The sequence below is a fragment of the Arvicola amphibius genome, chromosome X (assembly GCF_903992535.2).
Source record: "Arvicola amphibius chromosome X, mArvAmp1.2, whole genome shotgun sequence".
Lineage (NCBI taxonomy): Eukaryota > Metazoa > Chordata > Mammalia > Rodentia > Cricetidae > Arvicola > Arvicola amphibius.
The window spans coordinates 21,165,765-21,189,002 of NC_052065.1; the positions used below are offsets into that span (position 1 = coordinate 21,165,765).

General features: G+C 44.9%; 1 protein-coding gene across 1 annotated transcript in view; it reads right to left on the reverse strand.

Annotated features, from left to right (window-relative positions):
* Nucleotides 1-1,743: 1,743 nt before the first annotated feature.
* Nucleotides 1,744-23,238, reverse strand: part of Gnl3l (G protein nucleolar 3 like) — a 29,874-nt gene continuing 8,379 nt past the window's right edge. Inside the window, exons 3-16 of the mRNA XM_038317188.1 lie at nucleotides 21,250-21,290; nucleotides 20,565-20,660; nucleotides 19,292-19,408; nucleotides 17,808-17,891; nucleotides 17,381-17,516; nucleotides 16,415-16,518; nucleotides 14,557-14,701; nucleotides 12,473-12,560; nucleotides 11,862-12,036; nucleotides 11,636-11,778; nucleotides 11,259-11,395; nucleotides 10,153-10,280; nucleotides 6,656-6,878; nucleotides 1,744-4,358 (exon numbers count right to left, since the gene is read on the reverse strand). Coding sequence (XP_038173116.1) covers nucleotides 4,264-4,358; nucleotides 6,656-6,878; nucleotides 10,153-10,280; nucleotides 11,259-11,395; nucleotides 11,636-11,778; nucleotides 11,862-12,036; nucleotides 12,473-12,560; nucleotides 14,557-14,701; nucleotides 16,415-16,518; nucleotides 17,381-17,516; nucleotides 17,808-17,891; nucleotides 19,292-19,408; nucleotides 20,565-20,660; nucleotides 21,250-21,290 — 1,712 coding nt within the window. The 3' untranslated portion in view covers nucleotides 1,744-4,263. The remainder of the gene's footprint in view (nucleotides 4,359-6,655; nucleotides 6,879-10,152; nucleotides 10,281-11,258; nucleotides 11,396-11,635; nucleotides 11,779-11,861; nucleotides 12,037-12,472; nucleotides 12,561-14,556; nucleotides 14,702-16,414; nucleotides 16,519-17,380; nucleotides 17,517-17,807; nucleotides 17,892-19,291; nucleotides 19,409-20,564; nucleotides 20,661-21,249; nucleotides 21,291-23,238) is intronic.

A 23,238-nucleotide genomic window follows, 5' to 3' on the forward strand; every position in this document is an offset into this window, starting at 1 on the left:
CAAATTAAAACCACAATGAGATACTGAATACCTATCAGGATACCAACAATAGAACTAGAGATGTCAGGTCAAGTGGTAAAGCATTTGCGTCGCATGTGTAAGGTGTTAGGACCTATCCACAGCTTGGGAGGGGCAAGCAGTCAAGTGCTAGAGGATGCAGAACTGAAGTCTTCATGTCCTGATGGGAGAGGAATGGTAATACCATGCTGGAAACGGTTTAGCAAAGACACAGAGAAAAATGGAGTAGAATAGAGGGTCCCGAAATAAACCCACGTACCTAATCTTTAACAAAGTTGTCGAAATATACACTGGAGAAAAGACAGCCTTTCCAAAACATGGTACTGATGGTAGCCTGCAGAATGAACCATGACCCATCTCTCTCACCCTGCACAAAAATCAATTCAAGAAGCTAGCTCTAGGACAGGCTCCAAAGCTACAGAGAAACCCTGTCTCGAAAAACCAAAAAAAATAATCAATTCAAGATGGGTCGGACTTTAAAGTCAGAGCTACAACTGAAAGCGCTAGAGACACAGGGGAAACAAAGTACAGGTATAGACAAGGACTTTCTGGAAAGGACTCCGAGAGCACAGGAGAAAGCCCCAAAACTGACAGAGGGGATTGCACAAAATTAAAAGGATTCTGCAGAGCAAAGGAAAGCCCACAGAATGTGCACAGCTGACAGTGCATTGGGAAATTCCTACAAGAAAAAACATAATGAAAATGTTTTTAAAAGAAATAGAAACGGTCAATAAAATTTTTTAATGTTCATCATCATTCTTAGCCACCAGGGAAAAGGCCTCTTAAATCTGCTTTGAGAGGTCCATCTTAACCCAGTCAGAGGAGCGGTGGCCATCTTTAAGAAATCGAGCGATAATGCTGGCGATGCGGAAAAGGGAAACCCTACTGGTGGAATCAGGAACCGCTGTCGCCGCTATGGAAAGCAGCAGGGAGATTCAGTGAAAAGCTAAAAATTCAACTGTTGGGACTGGAGAGGCAAAGACCCGCTGCTGTCCCAAAAAGTCCAGAGTTTGATTCCTGGCAACTATGTCACAACCCTGAACTCCAGTTCCAAGGCCATCTGCTGTTTTCTGGCCCCCTCAGGCACACCTGTGGGGCACACGTGCATTCACTCGCTCAAACAAGTTCTTCTCTCAAAGCATAAGCCTTCAAAAAGTACAACTATCATACAGAACAGCTATACTAACTCTTGGACACATACCTGAAGGGATCCAATCAGCATAGCAAAGGGGCAGCAGGACATACATGTTTATTGCTATACTATTTACGACAGACAAGTTAAGGGACCAGCCTAGCTATCCATCAACAGATGGAATTGTGTGTGTGTGTGTGTGTGTGTGTGTGTGTGTGTGTGTGTGTGCGCGCGCATCAAAATGAAAACAATGAATTTAAAAAGTGAACTTAAAATGTACACCAGAGTCAGAGAAATGGCTCAGCAGTTGAGAACTTGCTGCTTTTGCAGAGGACCGAAGTTCCCAGCACCCATACAGTGGCTTACAACCAACTGCCTATAATTTCAGTTCCATGGGATCTGACGCCCTTTTCTGGCCACTGTAGGCACCAAGCCATGCATGTAGTACACAGGCATACATGCAGGCGAAATAAGAAAGTTTTTTAATGAACAAAGAAGTTTAGTAGTTCCTGGAATGTTAACCATATGCTTACCATCTATTCGGGCAATCCAAGTCTAGGTTGTAATGCCAAAGAAATGAAAACAGTCTCACAGAAGCTCTTATAGCAGCTTTATTCACAACTTCCTCCTCAACTGTAAAGAATGTCTTCCAACTTGGGATTGAATAAGCAGTAGTACATCTACACAATGGAGTATGAAATAGCAATCAGAACTATTGATACACCCAGTGATACAGATCTCAAATCTATAACTCACAGCAAGTTATTCTCAAAAGTTATACTCTTAAATTCCACTTACAATTCTTTTCAAGAGACAAGGCAGAAAGTCAAAAACACATCAGAGATCGCCATGGGTAGGTTCAGAGGACTAGATTTCACTGTCACAGCAGGAGACGGTGAGGAAGGCTAGCAGAATCCTTCCGTTATTGTGTTCATCCACTTAGCAGGGCTTATGCAACTGTATTTTACATGAACGTAAAGTTTCAAGGTACAAAGCTAAAAGCTTAACGGCATAAAATAAGCCCGTATGACTTACAACATCCACAATAAAGAACGAGAAAAAGACCAGTGCTTGCCAGGATCTGAGGACAGGAACAGGGCTATATTACAAGGTGACATGGTAAGTTTGGGAAGAATGCCACAAAAAATCCGTATACATTTTTTTTCTAACATTGCTGTGTTTTGCTTGATTGCTTGTTTTCTAAGACAGGGTTCCTTTGTGTTAACAGTTCTGGCTGTCCAGGAACTCACTTTGTAGACCAGGCTGGCCTGGAACCCAGAGACACCCACCTGCCTCTATCTCCCAAGTGCTGGGATTAAAGACACATACCAACACTGCCCAACTAAAAATTCTGTATCGTGATAATGGTGGCAGACCACCCCTGATACTCTGCAGTCCAGGCTGAACTCAGGTTCACAGCCTCGGCATCCTGAGTGCTAGGATTACTGGTGTGAGTCACCCACCTGGCTGGAGTCTGAAATTCTTATTCTGACATGATTATTTTAATTCCATTTTATTTTGGCTAGGGTCTAGATACTTTTATTTCTAATATATTATTATCTACCAAAACTTCACTGAAATCAGTGAACTAAGTTGAACATGATTTAAAGAGACCTGGAAAGCATAGTTGTCATAAAATGCTACCTGTTTTTAAAACCAGGGTAGCGAAAATGCATTGACAAGGGTTGATACCAGAAACCACCACAGGGTGGATGCCTGGACCAGTGCTCCTGTGTGGAGAAGGCAATACAATACAGAACAAAAGGCTAGCATGATTTTAATTACACTCATTTTAAACCTAGTACACTGCCACTTAACACTGTAAACACATTCTGTCAGTTCTCTGAGTCCTACCTCTTCCTGACAGGGACGTATTAAAGGTTAAAGGAGCTAACTAATTCTCCAAGTTTGGTAGTCTGGGCTCAGCCAGTACCTAACTCTGTCTGGAAAACACAGGTATGATCTACATTCCCTGAACATCCTACAGTCAATGGCTTTCCAACTTACTACGATAGGTATATCTCTTCTGGAATCTTCACTCTCTTCCCTATCCCTAGACAGCTGCAGAGACATAGAAGGCTCACCACTACACTCCTCCACTACCAGATGAGGACCCACCTAGTGATTTAGAAAATGTACAGCCAAGAGCCTTCGGAATGCCTAGGCACTGAGATCTTGTGGGGTGATAAAATCACAAAGGATCACCTGTCCAGGGACACCCTGCCACCACTGCCACCAGATTTCTCAGCAGTCCATCCTTTAGAACATTCACCTGTCCAAGAGGTCAAACCTTATCAGCCTAACCCACAAGGTGGGACACAGGAATTAGGAGTACTGGTACATCATTAGCACTTGGACTCGGCTTATTTTTAATACTACGATTTTATTTATTTATTGACTTATTGGTTTCTCAAGACAGAGTTTCACTGTGTAGTCCTGGATCAGGATGGCCTAGAACTCAGAGATCCACCTGCCTCTGCCTCCCGAGTATTGGATTAAAGGTGTGCACCAGCACAGCCCAAACTACTATTTGTTTTGGGTTCTAGGTTTTGTTAAGAAAAGGTTCTGCCAGATAGTCCAGGCTCTCCTTTAACTTAGACAATCCTCCTAGCTTCAGTCTCCCAAGAGTCAGGGTTATAGGTATGTAGCTACCATGCCAAGACTCTGTTGATATTATCTTGTAAAACACAGTGGGAGCCGGGAGTGGTAGCAAAAGCCTATAATCCTACTACTTGAGAGGCTGAGTAAGCAGAATGGGATCCGTGGCAAGAATCTTTCTCCAATGATAATAACAGATGGTGATAATAATAATACAGCTTGGTAATAGATATTTGTCTAATATGTGTGGACCTATTAGGTTCAATCCTTGGCACCACAAAAACAAACAAAATGTCATTTCCAAGGACATAAGAATTAAGCAGAGGGTATTAGGGTCTGGCAGCTCCAGATCTTTGAGACTCTTAACTGATGAGAATGGAGGGCACCGTGGCAGAAGACAGATGGTATGGGGGAGTTCTTCTACTATGTAAGTACATCAGGGAGAATCAAACGCCATCCGTATTCTCCCATCCCATAGGAAACAGTGTTTGCAGCAGGAGGGGAAGGTCAGCTCATCAGTCGCCAGCAGTGTCGCCAGCAGTGTCGTCGGAGTTGCCAGAGAGGTCGAGCATTGACATCATGGAGTCAGACAACTTACTGGCGATTTTATCTGTAGATGGGGAAATACAGGCAACCTGTGAGTGGCTGGCTTGGCTAACGGAAGGCCTGTCACAGCTAGCTTATCACTAGCTTGGCCCATTCAGCAAAAAAAGATGCGCCATTACAACTGTCACTCAACCTCCTAGGTAAATTTACTCACTGTGAAGTGATCAACCCCAGCAGTTTCATCTCAGGGTTTCAGACTCACAGGATTCCAAGTATTTTTGTAAATTCTAAGTACCAAAATAGTAACTTCCTTCTACTGTATGAACTTAGCACTCTTCCATTACCCTAGCCACCCCCAAAGAAGCATTCCCAGCAAACAAGTGCACAGTAGTACTGGCGTTGAGCCTGAGCGCTTAGCACGCCTGGCTCTCCAGGAAGCCTCTGCTAACTACATCTCTAAGCTGGGTTAAGCTCCCTCCCTCCAAGTGCTTGCTGTACATGCCGTCAGAGTGATCATTCTACACTGTCAGTGTCTGCTTTTTCTTTTCCCTACTCCCTAACAAGATTTGGAGTTCAAGGGCACTCCACCCCTGGATTCCCAGGACTCAGTATAGAGCCACAGTAAGATGGCTATAAAATATGGCCTAGCTAAAAAGAATAGACATCACAGAGTCAATCAACCCTACCTACATTTGTATTTTGTTGGTGTTTTTTGTTTTATTTTGTTTTGTATGGAGACAGGGTTTCTCAATAGCTTTGGAGCCAGTCCTGGATCTTGCTCTGTAGACCAGGCTGGCCTTGAACTCACAGAGTTCCACCTGCCTCTGCCTCCCAAGTGCTGGGATTAAAGGCGCACGCTACCACTGGCTGGCTACATTTGTATTTTGTAACCACAAATACTGAAGCGCGAGCATTCTTACCTTTATTAATTCACTGAAAACTGTTTTCTCACTCCTCAGTATCCACAGGGATAAGGAGCCCCACAGCTTTACTAACAATGATGTAGTATCTTCACCACATGACCTGCACACATCCTCCTGCGTACCGAGATTATCCAATCTGATACACATGCTATAAAACTGCTGCTATATTGTGTTGTTTAAGAACTACTGACAAGAAATATAACCTGCACCTATTTTGAACTTATTTTTTTCTTTTAGACAGGAATAGTGGTGCACGCCTTTAATCCTAGTAATTGGGAGCAGAGGCAAGTGGATCTCTGAGTTCAAGGCTGACTTACTTTATAAAGTGAGTTCCAGGCCAGCCAGAGCTACACAATGAGACCCTGTATTGAAAAACCAACCAAAACCTTAACTTTATGTATATGTATGCATGCCTGAGAGTATGCATGTGCACCACTTGCAAGCTAAGTGCCTGTAAAGGTCAGAAGAAGCGTTGGATGACCTAAGACTGGAGTCAGACAGTTGTGAGTCATTGTGTGGGTGCTGGGAAGCAAACCTGTGTCCTCAGCAAAGACAAGAGCTCTTAAGACAGAAAGGGTCATCTTTCCAGCACCAAGAGATGCAGTTCCTTTCAAGTATTCTTATTTCCACCTGACTGGATCTGTAGGACAGAAGCCACAGATATGGAGGACCAACTATACATATCCTAAAAACCTGAATGAGTCAGCTGCACCAAGAACTGCCATTTACACAGAGAAGAAATACTTTTGTTTGTCCTGATGTGGAAATATCCCTAAGACACAGAATGAGAAATTATGAAGCAAAACTGTATGCTCAGTGATAAGAACTGGTGTGGAAAAGAAGACAAAGAATGTCTTAAGAAGGGCAAGAAATTAGCTGGGTGATGGTGGCACACACCTTTAATCCCAGCACTCCGGAGGCAGAGGCAGGCGGATCTCTGTGAGTTCAAGGCCAGCCTTGTTTACAGACCAGCTGATGAATTCTAGGACAATCAGGGCTACAGAGAGAAACTGTGTCTCAAAAACAGGTGGCAAGACATTAGCCAGCTGCCTATGGTAGAAAGCTTTTAGAGATTTTACTTTGTATCCTCTGGGGTTTCAAAAGCACTTTCTACTGATACAGTACAAATGATAATATGCATTCTACCCAACACACAGAAAACACCCAAGAAATATGGGACATGATGCACAGGCCAGGTCAGTGGTCTTACAAGTGTGGGGCCCAGAAATCTGCTTTAACAAACCCTGCTGATGACATCAATGCAAGCTAGAATTTTGAGAACCACTTGCCAGTCTGTGAACCTCCTAACCCCATCCCTTCAAGCCTTCCATAGAGGTAGACACATGTAGCAATGCTTATTCAAAAAGACCTGAACCCTGGCCCCCATCAGGCATTTTCAGGGCATAGAAATTTTCAGAGCAAAGTCAGGTACCCTTACCTGAACGCTTCTGTAATTTTTTCTTATTCTTCAAGGCAGATGCCAGAGCCTGGCCTTGCTGAAGTGGGTCTGTCTCCAGGATCCTCTGCAACATTGGGCGGCGGTCCACTGGGCCGACATCCACTGTATGATTGTCTTCGGGGCAATAGTAGTCCACATTGCGTTTAATCCACCCCATCTGATTGCGGCTTGGAATGGTACAATACCCAGTGTGGTCTCCAATCTGGAGAGAAAAAGAATAACGATGGGGTCTTGATCTCCAAACACTCCTGCAGAGAAGCCAGGGATAGGCTTGAGTAAGAAGGAATCTAGAGCCAGTTATAGCTCCATCATATCCTAACTGGTGCTTAGTTAGTCAACGAGAATTTGTTCATGTGTCAGGAGATGAGCACCGGGTAGCTTGCAAGGTTTTACAAGAATAATTTGAAAAAGGAAAGGAAGCAGTAGCAGCTTACACCTATAATCCAGCAGTCAAGAGGGTGAGGCAGGACTGCTGTAACCGTAGATCAGTCTGGACTACATGGTTGAGTTCTAGGTTAGTTTGGGCTACAGAGTAAGACTCTGCCTCAAAAGAACAGAAAAAAGTAGTTACTTTATTAGTGACAATTCATATTCTAATGATCCTTTGTTGAAATAACCCTTCAAGGACTTACTCGACTAGTATTTCTTTTCCCAGACAGGATTTCTTTTTGTAACAGCCCTGGACGTCCTGGAACTAGTTCTGTAGACTAGGCTGACCTCGAACTCAGAGATCCACCTGCCTATGCTTCCTGAGTGCTAGGATTAAAGGTGTGCCCACCAGAGGTCAGCTATAGCTAGTATTTTTTTAAAATATTTATTTATTTATTTATTTATTATGTATACAATATTCTGTCTGTGTGTATGCCTGCAGGCCAGAAGAGGGCACCAGACCCCATTACAGATGGTTGTGAGCCACCATGTGGTTGCTGGGAATTGAACTCAGGACCTTGGGAAGAGCAGGCAATGCTCTTAACCTCTGAGCCATCTTTACAGCCCTATAGCTAGTATTTTTAACAGCCACTTCAAGCCCCACTATGTGGGACAATCCTGGGAACAAAGAAGTCAGTCAGACTTAGGCCCACCTTCAGTAAGGACCCAGGCTAAACCTAACTCAGAGCGTGTTGTCTACCTATTGGGGCATTACAAAGGGAATCTCTGTGGTAGGTACATGTGAGTAGTAAATGCAAATATTAACAGAGCATTTACTATGTATCGTATCATGTACGAATCTAACATACAAATATACACATACCTAAGGAAATAGGTATTGACATAAACATGGTTCAGACAAACTGGCCCACATATGTGATGGTGGCCTGCCACAAACATCTTAGTTTATGTAAGTACATATACTCTAGGCTATCTCCACAATGAAGATCCTATCAAGGTAGGCATGGCAGCAGACTCGTAATCTCAGCACTCAGGAGGTAGAGGCAGGGAGAATAGGAGTTCAAAGCCAATCTCAGTGACATATTGAGTTTGAAGGTAGCTAGGCTCCATAAGACTGTCTCAAATATCCTAAAGCAGTGTACTTCTTAGAACATAGCCTTGCTGTGACTGTACTGACTCCTTTTGCACATACTAACTAATTCCTATAAGAAGATGCACCTGAAGTCACAGGGCTAGAAAGTAAGAAGCGGGGTAAATTAAGAGCCCAACAGCCTGGTTCTATAGTTTGTGACTATAACCACCCACTGTGCTATAGGAGGGAAAAGTTAAGATGGGTGGGTTTGAACAAAGCTACTAAAGTTAGTGACAGACATACTATTCACTACACACTATGCAGTACAGTATTTCTGGGGAGTTGTGTGACAAGGTGGCCTGCTAAGGGCCCTGGATTGAGTCTGAAACTTGTAGCACAAAACTGGGGGATTACTGTCAGTTTCTAAGAAATACTATGTCCAGGGACTTATGGTTCAGTGAAAAATATTATTTGGGAAGATAGCTTTAAACAGACAAGTTTACAGATTTTTTTCTTTAGGCAACAGGAAACGTCTAGTGCTAAGTGAAGATGGGAAGGGTGTGACTCCTGCCACTGTGCAAGTTCAGGCCTTACCTTCTACTATGGATTGACTAAAGGTGAGTTTCCTCCCCAGTCAACCTGAACCACTTTCTTTCTGAATGACTATACTCTTTATTAGCATGGCAACAAGACATTTTTGTTAATAAATCTTTCCAGACATTACATCACCATGAAAAATAAAGCACAGCTCTTGAAGAAATCATGTGACAATCTCTAAACAAATTTGCAAGTGAAATAAGTACAGAATGATAGGGAAAATATCCTCTATTTTAATTAAAATAATTACTTGGGGCTGGATGGGGCTCAGTGGTAAAGGGCTTGCCCAGCATATGTGCCTTCAAGAAGCAGCTTAAGCCGAGCGGTGGTGGTGCACGCCTTTAATCCCAGCACTTGGGAAGCAGAGGCAGGTGGATCTCTGTGAATTCGAGGCCAGCCTGCTCTACAAGAGCTAGTTCCAGGATAGGCTCCAAAGCTACGGAGAAACCCTGGAAAAAAAAAAACATCTTAAAGGTTCCCTGACCAACTAACTACTAGTATAGTTTAGTGCCCTTAGATACAGATTGTTTTTTTAATTATCAACCATCTCTAATCACTTCTCCTATGTGTCTAAAATGAAAACTCTGGCCGGGCGGCGGTGGCGCACGCCTTTAATCCCAGCACTCGGGAGGCAGAGGCAGGCGGATCTCTGTGAGTTCGAGACCAGCCTGGTCTACAAGAGCTAGTTCCAGGACAGGCTCCGAAGCTACAGAGAAACCCTGTCTCGAAAAACCAAAAAGAAAACTCTGGAGAACAGAGATGGGCTGACTGAAAAAAAAAATGCCAGGAAGGTCTTGTATAGCAAACCATGGAAGTGTTTAAGCAGGGAAAGTGACAGGGTCAGACTAGGCTATTAGGAATCACAGAATAGCCAGGTATGATGACGCATACCCTGTCATCTCAGCACTGGGCAGTTGGAAGGTAGGAGGATCGGGTGTTCAAAGCCAGCCTTGGCTACATGAGAACCTGTCTCAAACAGCAACAAAAGAAACCATGAAGCATATATCCAAGTAAGTTGAGGACTAGAAGCACACTCTAGGATTACAGAGGAATCAGAGATGAGAAATTTTGACATCTCAAGAATTCCTTGCCATCCAGATGGTAAGGAAAAGCTATGGGATTTGGTGACTAACGGTGTATGGGATCCTGGATACTAGTCAAGAGGAGAGTCATTTGCTAATTTAACAATTGGGTGATTAAAATGACAACACCTGTTCTATGGACTGGAACCAGGGCTGGGAAAGCTGCTTAGACATGTCACTATCTGGCAAAGAACACACCAGGTCAAGCATTCACAAGTCCAAAGGAAGTGTGTGAGCCACTTAGACCTCACTATCCTAGGAGAGACACAGAAGGAACTGCCTGCCTCCTAGAAGCCTGTGTAGGAGATGGCTACCATGAGGATGTGGAGAGGTACCTTATATTCGATGGCTTTATTTTCAATGGCATTTGCTATTTTCACCAACGGAGAATGGAGCCACTTGAAGTCCATTTCTACTGGGTCCATTTCATCCAACAGCTCATCGGATTCTCCCACGGCCAAGCCTTTAACACAAACACCACTGTTAGGATCCTGGATCCCCCTTGTTGCCTACCAGTCCTCTGATCAGGCCTGAGCAGAAACAACATGAGGGTATCACCAGGGGAATGGGGGTAAGTGAAGCTGTTTCTGCTGAGAAGGTCCTAGGGCACCAGGTACAGTGGCATATACCAATACTCAGCAACCTGATGAGACAGAATTACCTAAAGATCAAAGCCAGCCTGGGCTAGCCAGTGGGCGCCAGGTCAGTCAAGGCTGCATAGAAAAATCCTGTCTAAAAAAGCCTGGAGCTCAGAGGTAGAGCACTTGCTTAATTAATACAAGGCCCTAGGTTTACTCCTCAACATTGCTTTTTTTAAAGCCTAGGGCAATAAGAAGAATAGGGAGAAGGACCATTTGGTCATTTGATTTGGCTGGGACTACAGACCCATGCAAACATACACAGCCGAGAAAGAGTTTTCGAGCTTTTAATCCAACACTCAAACACTCAAACACACACACACACACACACACACACACACACACACACACTCTGCCGAGCAGTGGTGGCGCACACCTTTAATCCCAGCACTCGGGGAGGCGGGGCAGAGGTAGGAGGATCTCTGTGAGTTTGAGGACAGCCTGGTCTACAGAGTGAGCTCCAGGAGAGGCTTCAAAGCTACAGAGAAACCCTGTCTCAAAAAAACAAACAAAAAACACCCCACACATAAAGGACTTTTCAAAGGGTTATTTCAACTCAAAAGAAAGAGTCTCACTTCCAAAGAACCTAAAGGGGTACTAGTTAGTCAGCCAATCTACCAAATGTTCACCACCACCACTACTCTCATGGTCCAAACTAGAATTTTTCTACCTTGCAGGACAATGAATAAAATTTAATACCAGGCCCCAAGTAGTGCCAGGAAAGGAGAGATGAAATGTGCGATCTGATATCAGGTCTGGGCTCTGTTAGAACAAAACCAGCGGCCCCACCCATCCACACGTACATTCCATGGTGTCTTCATTGGCGTGCTCAGTATCTTCGATATCAAAGACCTCAGTCATCTCCTTCACAATCTCAGCACTGAGATGGGCGGGCAGAGTGTGAGTAGGTGGCGGTGGTGTATAGAAGCTGATCTTCCCACTGTATTGGGAGAGAAAGGGAGGTCAGCGGTGACATCACTGAGAACAAAGCCTACCAGAAGAGGACGTAGGACGAGAACATTGAGATAATGCCTTTCCGAGCAATGTGTTGAACTGCTCAATAACTACTAGGCACAGAGTACTAGTTCTTCAGCTGTCCCCTACCTTGAGACCCAGGAAGTCAGGCTGTCCCATCGGCATCAATGAACAAACGCCACCTCCTACTCAACCCCTTCCTCACCTCACCCAGTCAGTCAGGACAGCTTTGGCAGCCTCCTCACGACTGTATATGCCTCCCTTCTTCTTCTTTCCCAAGCGGTGGGCCACTGCGGTCAGAAAGTGCTCAGTAGTCTGGAATCCTGAGACACCGTAATAGCTGGAAATCTAGGAGAACAGTCATGAGAGCGAGTGAAGGACTGGCTGTTGAAGTAGGGGCTAGGACACCCACTGATGACCGTGCTCTTTACCTCCTCCAGGTTGCAGCGCTGAAGGATGGTCTCCACTGGAGTCACAGGGTCTGCCAGCTTCTGCACATGGATGCAATTCCGCAGGATGGTGCCCACCTCTGAATTGGGTCCTGGGACAATGCCCGGAGCATCCAGCAGCCTGACGAACTTGTCTAAGCAGACCTCCTGCATGAATCTGGAGAATAACAAGGCCCAGATGTACCTGGTATTTAGTCACAAATGTTGGGCCTGGAGAGGCCGGAGGGAGGTAAAGGAAGAGAGGGGAAATCTTAGGTGAAGTGGAAAGATGTGGACCAGGGGGGATCTGAGGTGCTACAGTCCCAGTCCCTTTCACTGGGGACTTAGCTGCAGGATGTCAGGCAAGGTTATGACTCGGTTGCTTCATCTGAGCAACAGCGCTTTTCGCAGTTGTTATTTATGAAGGACCCAACAGCCCACACCTGGGATGGGCCGGCCAGGTGATTGAGCGCTATTAGTAGAATTCCTAAACCCAGGTTATGATCAGAGGATAGTCCACAATTAGGAAAGAGGCAAGGGCTGAAGGCATGTGGCCATTGATGGATGGGTAATGGCAAGGACTTGTGAAGCAGCCGGAAGTTCACAGATCTTACTTTGTGACGCCAGGAACAGCTCCCACGCTGCACGCACGGCTGCGCTTCAGGCTATTGATCAGGCTGCTCTTCCCCACATTGGGAAGGCCTGCAATGTAGGAGCAAAGTACTCAGGGCAGAAAGTACTCCAAAATTCAGGCCAGCCTGCTTCAGAAAGGGCCTGGCAGAGGCCTTAACCAGGTCACGGGCAAGCCAGAAGTAGAGCCTGGCCTCTTGTCTTCCCACCCCAGGCCCTGGCCAAGCCTCTACAGGGTACTTCCAGTTCTTTCCTCCTTTTGTTGGCATTCTCGGCATCCAGGGTGCTCTCTCTAGATGTGCAGTGCACCTCCAGCCACTAGCAGCAGGGACAGGCGCGCCATATAAGGCCTCACAGACATGACCCAACAGAAGGTGGTCAAGTGTTGAAACAGACCACCTGTTGTGACATGTAACTCCCCCGGGGAGAAGGGGTTACTCTCCAGATGCCCCTCTCTCCACACAGCTGTCTTTGCCTGTGGAATCTTTGTATCTGAGCACCCGTGCACCACTGTCGGGCTGCGGCTGTGAGTCTCTCCCAACGTCATTCTTACTGTCCTCTAGTGTACTAGAGTTTACCACTATGTACCACTCCCTCACGTGTGTGCCTGGGAAGATCCGTGGTACTGACCTGGGAGGCCACACACACCTGTGTGTCTCCTGGACTGCTCTTCCCTTTCACTGGCCCTCTCACTGAACTGTCCCCACAGCTCTATGTCTATGCATCTAAAACGCTCTTTTTCGTTCTGATTCTCTCCACCCCACCATCCCACTCCTGACTACATGGTTACTATGCTCCTTCTCTCTGGAGTTTGTCTACGGAAATGTGCTCATTTGTCTTTCATTATGGCCTTGGCTGTCTTTGTGTGCCTCCCTAACTATGTCTTTAATTCTCTCTCTACAGACAGTTCTGCCTCATCACAGGCATGCCTGTTTCTCCATGATTTCAGGTTGCTTCAGAGGGTTACAGTTCTCTGGGCACATGTGGTGTCCCCGTGGCTTTATCTGCTCTGGGGAAACAGAGACAGTGTGAGCGCGGAAGAAGCTGGTTCGCACCCGCTGCCTGAGCCTATCTGGGCCTGCAGATGTGTCCCTTCCAGGTCTGCACATGACTCCATGCATAGGGATTTACATGTTCTTAAGATCTGTCTGTGTACACAGGCCTGTACTAGATGTTCCTCTGTGTGTATATCGAGCTTCCTTTCAAACTGTCTACATTCCTGCAATGTTCTTTTGTGGTGATGCATATCTACGCAAGTACCTATCCCGAGCGTCTGCTCTGAAGCACCCTTCTACAGGTCTCTGTACACACTTTAGCTGTTTCCTATTACCCTGAGCCCAGGGTCTCACACAAACTAGGGAGGCCTTCCACCACTGAGCAACACTCTCAGCTGCTTTTACTGTTTTATGAATCAAGGTCTCAGTAAGTTACCTAAGGCCGGCCTTGAACTCAAACTTTCCATCTTCCAAAGCAGCTACCATTGCAGGTCTGGGTCACCAGGTCTTGCCACACCATCATCTTTACTGTCCCTTTAGGCATTCTCTGAGCTTCTGTGTCCCTCACTCTCTTTGTGCCTGTCACTTCAATCTGTCCTTTTCATTACTCATCAGCCTCCCTGTCCTTTTTGTCTCGTTGTCTATTCAGGTGTGTGGTGTTTATACATTTTCTGTCGAGTTCTCTTCAGTATCTCAAGTTGAGACACTTCTCCTCCCCGATTTCTCCCTGCTTCTTAATTTCCCCCACTCCCCTTTCATCCCCTTCAACAGTACTGCGGGTTTCAGAAAGACCCACCACGCTTAAGCCTCGGCCCCGCCTTGTTTCCTTCTGTGGGTCTCGGTGTTCTCCCTCCCATTGCTCCAACAGTCTGGAGTGTTTGGGCATTGTATTTGCTTCTAACGATGGTGAACCTGAATATGCCTTCCCATGCCCACTAGCCAAACTGCAGATTGCAAAACCACTCCTGAACCCCTCCTCTCTTCCCCAAAGAAACACCACAAAATTCCAAACCCTTTCCCTCCTTCCTTGCCCAATGAAGGAGTGTGCCCCGAGCTTATTTGTGTGGCCTTACCTACAACCCCAACTCGAATGTGGGTGCGCACTTCCCCCAGACGGCAATAGTTTCCCAAGACCCTCATGAGGTTTTCAGCTCCAAAGCAGGCTTTGCTTTTCAACTGCGAATCAGAAGCCTGGTCCACTGGAACTTTAGAGCGAGTCTGAAAATGAGGTATATTACCAAATGGGCATCTGTTGGGAAAAAGACGCTAAGCCCAAATTTCCAGCCTGCAGTGGAATATTCAGAACTACCCTGGGATCACTAATCTCATAGGCTTCTCACAGCCACTGCATCCCAGCTCTTTCTTGCTCCCAGTTGTGGTGTCTTTTTTGGTTTTGTTTTGTTTTTTTTGAGACAGGATTGCTCTGTGTAACAGTCCTGGCTGCCTGGAACTAACTCTGTAGACTAGACTGGGCCAGAACTCACAGAGATCCGCACACCTCTGCCTTCTAAGTGCTAGGATTAAGTTGTGTCTTTTTCACACAGAGCTATGAAGATATCCCATCTTGAGGCACGCTAGGCTTCATTTCTAACTCGCTCATTCACAGGATGATGAGGAAAAGCCTATTTCCCTTCCTAGGGCCTTGGGATCGCAGATGCACAAACGGGAAGCCATAGCCAAAGCTCATCTTCCCTTGACCCCTCACACAGGACAAGGCCATCCCAACCTCCCTACTTTGATTTTTGATATGGGGGGAGCGATAAAATTATAAGTTAGACATATTATGTTGGATGTATGAAAGAGGTCCTCTTCATACATCCATCTACTCAAGAGGGAGGAGGATTACTTGGCACAGCTATTATAAAGTATAATTTGTCAGTGTCTAGGAAAATATCAAAAGCATAGGCCTATGCATGACACAGCCACTCCACCGCTCAATACTTGGCCACACCAACACTTATCTGCATGTCAAGGAGATGCATGAAGGTGGATTAACATAAATGCTGCTTAAATAATAATAAAGAACTGGAAAATAGGGGCTCAGTGATAGAATGCCTGGCTACAGGCAAGATGCTCTAAGTTCCATTCCCAGCACGGTAAAAAGTAGTGCAAAACTCAAAACTTGTCCCCCAGTAACCAATTTTCCTCCCCCAAACAATTGTTACTGCCTTACTTTAATATTTTACAAGTATTTCTATGTTGATATCAACAGGAAGTATTGTGCCTTATTTGGGTTTCTTTTTAAAAATTTACTTAAGATTTATTTATTTATTACAGCATTGTTGGGGCACATGCCTTTAATCCCAACACTCAGGATGCAAAGGCAGGTGGACTATCTGCGTTTGAGGCCAGCCTGGTCTACAGAATGAGTTCTAGGATAGTCAGGGCTACACAGAGAAAAAAATAAAACCAAATAAAAAGATTTATTTATTTGTATGTGTATGAGTGCTTTGCCTGTACGCATGTATGTCTGTGCACCACATGTATGCCTAATATCTGGATAGGTCAGAAAAGGGTGTCCAATCCCCTGGAACCGGAGTTACAGATGACTGAGTCACCATGTAGGCGCTGGGTACTGAATCTGGATCCTCTGGAAGCAAGTGCCCTTAATCTCTGAGCCATCAGCTACCCAGTCTCCTATGCCTTGTTTTAAAGAAGGGGAAATTAATAGTATTTTTGAAGAGATAACAAGCAGCTAATTCTATTTCCCAGATCACCTATAGACAATATATATTATTGTATCCTCACAGCCTGGGGGCGGGGGGGACATTGTATCCTCTGAAGAGAGGTAATATAAAAGTAACATAAACATTAACAAGTCACCCACTAGAGAAAACACCTCAAAGTCGAAAGCCCAATCGAAATCTTACCACCTGCAGCCTTGGTCCCAAACCACATTAAAGAGGCTAGATACCCCGACTCTAAGCTTACCAAGTGTTTGAGCTGATGCTGGGTGCTGGCCTTGAAAGCCACAGTTGGCAGCTCATTTCGAAGGTAATCCAGCCATTTTTCCACAATCTCCCTGGGAACCAGGTCTGGAAAAAACAAAAACAGATGGGGCTTGTAAGAACATTATTCCTTCGATTATACGTCTACCAAAAAAAAAAAAAAAATTATTTCATGGCTTTCCCCCCAAGCCTCATACCCATGTCTAGGCCTACCTCCTACCAACAGATCTCTCCTCTTGCCCTCACTGTCCCTGCCTAGTCCCCGGGATGGAGTTACAAAGGACAATTTTATCCACAGGACCAATTGGCCCTCCCTGAGAAGGCTTACTCTCTTGAAGAAACTATATAAAGAAGTAGTTTTGCCCCAGATATCCTCCTTCCATGTTAAGGTGCCCGAATATCTTACTCCCGTTCTCTTTCCTAATCATTCTAGGCTGGGCTAAGTGTCAAGAAAAAGCATCACCAAGAATGGCTGGGATTTGTGAAGTGCTGATTATACACCAAGTTCTTCATTAATTCTCGCAATAAGCCTGTGAGACCAAGATGGCCACGCCCCTGTTTACTATTAGAGAAATAGAAGTTCTCACAAGTGGCATGACCTATCTGATATCAAGAAGAAAATAGCAAAAGTGGGATAAACTAACACCTCAATGAGTCCCAAGCCATGTGTTCTCTCTTGTTCCAACCTTTGAGTTCCAGTTTGTGGGGACAGATCTCCAAGAATGACCAGACATTGAACAGGTTCAAAATTGCAAGGAAAGGGGACTGAAAGGCAAACAGGCTCAAACTCTACCCCCAACCCTTGCTACATTCTGTATATACCAGACAATACTTCTGGCTTTGGAAATTTGAGCAAGAATTCCTATGAATGACTATTCTGAATGCCGCTAAATTGCTGGGTCTCAGTGACTAATCTGAGCTAGCCTTAGCCAACCCTTCCAAAACCTACCAATCTTATTCAGGACCAGCACCAGTTTCTTGTTGCCCTCTGCCCGAAGGACAGTCTCCTCCATCTGGAAACAGCGGCAGCCCAGCGGATCTCTAGCATCCAGAACTTCCAGAATCACATCAGAGTACTCTACCACCTGCAGGACGGAAGATGCAGATGAAGACTGAGAACAGACATAGTAATGGTCTCCATTTCGGTCAGAAAAAAACAGACAAAGGAACGAAAATGCAATGGGGTCCTCGGCAAAGGGCTTTAAGAAATGGATACTTGTTCTGTAGCTCAGTCTATCATCTTAATACTTGTGACGGTGAGACAAGAGGACTGTGCCAGCCTGGGGTACACAGTGAGTTCTGGGTTAGCCTAGGATAAAGAACAATTCCTTATCTAAAAACAAAACAAAGAAAAAAGAAGAAATGAGCCTTCCTACCTTACGAAACTCCTTGTAATAGGCCCTCCGTGTGGCCTCATCATCCAGCTGAGGAAACATATTTAATTGCTGCAAAGCTTCCTCCTAAAGAAGAAAAAATTAGAATAGTCTAAGGGGATAAGGGGCCAGTAGATGCAAAAAGGGGAAAAAGAAGATAAGGAAGGAAGATACATGAAAACCAACAAGGCTTTTGAAAACCACAGGAAGCTAAAGGATACATGTGAGTCCCAGAACACCTAAAAGTAGCCCTGAATGGGAATGCCTGCTGTGTCTGTTGATCTGAGTTCAGTTCCTGGAACCATGGTGGAACGATACAACTGACTCCATAAAGACCTCCATACACATGTATGGCGCATGCATATACTCTCTCTCTCTCTCACACACACACACACAAGCAGATTCTCTCACATGCATATTCTCTCTCTCTCCACGTGCTCTCTCTTTCTCACACACACACAAGCAGATTCTCTCTCACATGCATATTCTCTTTCTCCACATGCATTCTCTCTCACAAAAAACATAGATTCTCTCTCATATGCAGAGTCCCTCTCTCACACATACACACACACTGATTCTCTCTCACACACACACACACTATAATAAATTTTAATTTCTTAAAAAATATTTATTTATTTAATTTATTATGTATACTATATTCTGTTTGTGTGTTTGCCTGCAGGCCAGAAGAGGACACCAGACCCCATTAGAGATGGTTGTAAGCCACCATGTGGTTGCTGGGAATTGAACTCAGGACCTTTGGAAGAGCAGGCAATGCTCTTAACCTCTAAGTCATCTCTCCAGCCCCTAAATTTTAATTTTTTAAAATAGCACTGCCAACAACCAAAAACGCCGGGAAACTAAAACAAAAGTAGACAGATTATGGGATCTGTGTGTACACCTATGTGCGCATGTCCATTTGAGCAGTAGTCAAAGACCTGCTTGGTCACAAGGGTGTGGAAAAGGCAGGATAAGAGTAAGGTGTGAAAAAAACAATCCATGAGGCACATGGGAGCAGGAAACCAAACCTTGAGTGGAAGTCAGCAGAGGTGTTGGAGCTGCATGTGCACATGGTGTTTGTGGGACAATGAAGGCCAGAAAGGGGGAAAGGCCACCCCAGGAAGGCCAGATACTCTGCATCCACTCTCTGTCTCTCAGTCTCCCCTTCACATGTCCCTCCTGCCACATTCCCCAGTTATACCTCTCCTGGTCCCTACCCCAGGGCCACTCCATCTTTAGGCTCAAGTTTGGGAGAGGCACTGTCCACATGTGTGGTCACAGGCATGCTACAGAAGGCTCCCTTTCCGCCCTCTTATCTTACCTCTCTCCCAGTACTCCTCTGCACTCATCCCTTTCCTCTACTGACCTTATACTTTCTTCTTCTCTTTTCTTCTTGAGACAGGGTCTCACTATACAGCCATTTCTTCCTCTACAGCAAAACTGCAATCCACTCCGATCCCACACGCCAGCAAGAGCTGCTCTCTTACCTTATGTTCAAACTCCTCCTGACGTTTCTGAACATCCTTACAATAGCTCTCCATGGTCCTGTGCCTTCGTCGCTCTTGCTCCCGGGCAACCTGTTGCTTCTCCCTCATCTCCTCAACCTAAGAAACAAACACATACTGTGACTGGGTCTGAGTAGGTCTGCTGTCCAGAGGCAGGAAGGAGTGGGGATACACGAACAGGACTCAGGAGAACAAGAATATTTGAGAAAAAAAGACAGAGAAACTAAAGAAAGGAGAGTGGAAAAAAATTAAAAGAAGAGCTGGGCGTAGTGGTACACAGCTGTAAATCCAGCAACTTGAGAGTTTGAGGCAGGAGAATTGCCATTAGGTCAAGGCCAGCCAGGACAACACAGTGAACTCTAGGCCACCAGAACTATACAGCAAGACATTCTATTATTCAAACCAGTCTCAAAAAACAAAAAGGGGGGCTAACAAAGTAGCTCCTTGGGTAAAAAGTCTTGCCACGCAAGCCTGACCCCTTGAGTTCAATCTCTAGAACGTATGGTGACGGAGAAAATTGACTGCCAAAAGCTGTCCTCTGATGGCTACAGATTCACCATGCTGGTGGGAGGGGCAGCCCGCACTTGACCGCTCCCACCACTCCCTCCACCACAAATAAAAAAAGAAAAAAGGCATATGTTTTAAACTACTAAAAATCAAAAAGAATAAAAGAAAAATTAAAAGATTACCTGGGAAGCAGAGAGAAAAGCATTCTAAAAAGGAAAACACTTAAGTCCAAACAAGGACAAGGTCATAGGCTGTACCAGCTGCTACACCGGCAAACACCTGTAGCCCAGCTCCTCAGGGTTGGAGGGGGAAGGATCATGAGCCTAGGCATTCAAGACCAGCCTGGGCAACAAAGCAAGACCCTGCCTCAACCAAGCAACAAAACAGAACAAAAGTAGCAAGAAACTGCACAGGACTAGTCACAGAGGAAAGCGACAGCCAAGAAGGGGAGAGGACAAAGTCCAAATGAGAGGGCTTTAAGGAAAGCATGGTCTCAAATGTGACAGAGGGCGTGCAGAGAAAGGCCAGCAGCAGAGGTTTGAGTGGAACACTGGGAATATCAGCCAGGCAGCAAAGAACTGGGAGAGAGAACAAGGTGAGCAAATGAAAAACTTAAAAGCACTGGCAATGTAACTCGCCTCACTTCCCCAAGCCCAACCACAAGAGCATCAAGAAGCCCCGCCCTTCCGCCCAACACTTATGCAGATCGGACACTCAAACCAGGCCACCGCCAAGACAAAAGGCTCACCCTTTTCTTCTTTAATTCGGCCTCCCGGTTGGCATGATCATTACCGTGAACAACCTGGGGAGTAGAGGGTGGTCGGGATGCTGCTTTCTTCCCATTCTGCCGTGCAGGCCGGTTAGCAAACAAGAAAAAAAAAATTGAGCAGTTAATGAATCCACAGAAAACACTTTCATCCGAGGAGCAGGGACTATTGTCGGGATGGGGGTTCTCTCCAGAAATCTGCTTATCTAGCGAGGGCAAGACCCTTCTCCATTAGCCAGGTAAGAACTGGCAGGAAATGGAGGGGACAGAAGCAGCCAAGATGATTTCTCAATGCCTAAGGGAACCTTTTCCTGACAAATAGCTCCCAAAACGAAGTCTTGGGGCCCAGAGTACCAAGAGCTGAGAACTTGGGGGCTGAGGGTATGTGGCTCAATGGTAGATTACTTGTCTGGTATGCTCAAGGCCCTGAATTTGATACCAAACTACACAGGGATGGCAATAATCCCTAATAAGTAACCCAAGCACAAAGCAGTACATAGCTTTTGGAAGGAACTTCATATATGCAAGTGACAGCTGCAGCCAAGAGTGGGAGATAAAGCCAGATGTGCTCATCCTAATGAGGGGGGCTCTGTCCAGACTCACCCAATAACTACCAACCTGACCCCCAACAATGCACATACTTCACCTAAAGGTAAGACCCACTTACCTTCTTACAGCCTTTGGAACCTTTACCTGGTTTTTTGTTTTCTGTAAGAAGAGAGAGAAAAGAAACAAGAGTTATCACCCACCTACCCAATGTTTTGAGTTTGAAGCAACCTAGTCTACAAAGCAAGTTCCAGGACAGCTAGGACTACAGTGAGAAACCCTTGTCTCAACAAACCAAAAAAAAGAGAAAAGCTTTACAAGTATCCAAAAAAGAAAAAAGTATCCAAAAGAAAAGCAGGCTCTGAACACAACAGAAAAACCACTGGCTTTAATCCCAGCACTCGGGAGGCAGAGGCAGGCGGATCTCTGTGAGTTCGAGGCCAGCCTGGTCTACAAGAGCTAGTTCCAGGACAGGCTCTAAAAAAGCTGCAGAGAAACCCTGTCTCAAAAAAACAAAAAAACAAAAAAACAAAAAAACAAAAAAAAGAAAACCACTACAGTTGACAAAGAAGTCAGTACAGTTGACAGAGAAGCCAGTACGGTTAACAGAGAAGCCACCATGGTTGAGAAGTTATATCTCCCATCCAAAACTTTTCATCAGAAGAGTCTCAGATTTTGATTTTTCCAGTTTGGAATGTTTACATACAAACAATGAGATATCATGAGAAGAGTTGCAGATGTGGCTCAGTTGATAAACACTTGCACAAAGTTGATAAAAACTTGCACAAAGTTCTTTATCTAACACCACAAAAATAACCAGCAAGGTGATGCACATCTGTAATATCAGCGCTTGGGAGGTGGAGGCAGAAGTAGAAATTCAACGTTACTCATTGGCTAATACAGTATACTCAAGACCAGTCTGGGCTAATCTTTGGGGAAGTAAGTCAAGTTAAACTATAAAATTAATTTATGTTTCACATATACCTTAAACACAAAAACCAAAGTCAATTTTCAATAATTCTGTGCACATAACAAAATTTCAAAGTACAGAATTTCTTACTTGAGACATCACATGGGCATGCCAAAAGTTTCAAGGTTAAAGCATTAAATTAGGATAGTCAATAAGTCCTGGGGAAAGGGACTGACCATGTCCCAAGCCAAAATCCTCTATCTGATCACTGTTATGTAAAAGTATTTCCTTTCTGGCAAAACTACTGCCAAAAACTAAACCTTACAGGCTATGGCAGAAAATATATTCAATGTGTTCAAGGCCCAAGTGAGGGTGGGGGAGGAAGAGGAGGAAAAGGGGAGGAGTAGAAGATAAAAACCAAAATTAAATCAGAATAAAGGCTGCAAAGCAAACAAAATACAGTTAAACAGGAAATTGATTAAAACTTAATAATAGACCTAAGAAAAGTGGTGATGTTGCTTAGAACTATAACTTAAAACCAAGAAGAATAACCTAAGGAACTAGTGCATATCTAAGACATCAATTTCAACAAACTCCAAGAATCAAGAGATGGACACTGGAAAACCAAATGCATAAAATGTGCTACAAATCAGGCGGTGGTGGAGCACACCTTTAATCCCAGCACTTGGGAGGCAGAGGCCGGGCGGATCTCTGTGAGCTCAAGGCCAGCCTGGTCTACAAGGGCTAGTTCCAGAACAGGCTCCAAAGCTACAGAGAAACCTTGTCTTGAAAGAAAAGTGCTACAAGTCTCACTCTGAATGGATAGGATTAAAAAAAGGTATTATGTAACTTTGGTAACACAATAGAGAAAGACAAGTTTAATCATGCTATTAGTTTAGCAAAAAGTAGGGAGTAAGAGAAAATAATAAATGCATGCGATAGTAGATATTTGACCAGAATATAGTTGCCATAACAAATGTGAATGTAGCAAATTTCCGGGGGAGGGGGGTAGGGAGGGATGAAAACAGAGTCTCATAATATAGCCCAGGCTGGTCTTGAACTTGTAACTTGTAGCAATCTTCCTGCCTCAGCCTCCCAAGTGGTGGGAATACAGATGTGAGCTACCAAACCCAGGCAATTTCCCTGTCTGAAAACAACAAACTAGAACTCAGGTCTCCCTCACTTCTAAAGCACTCTGTT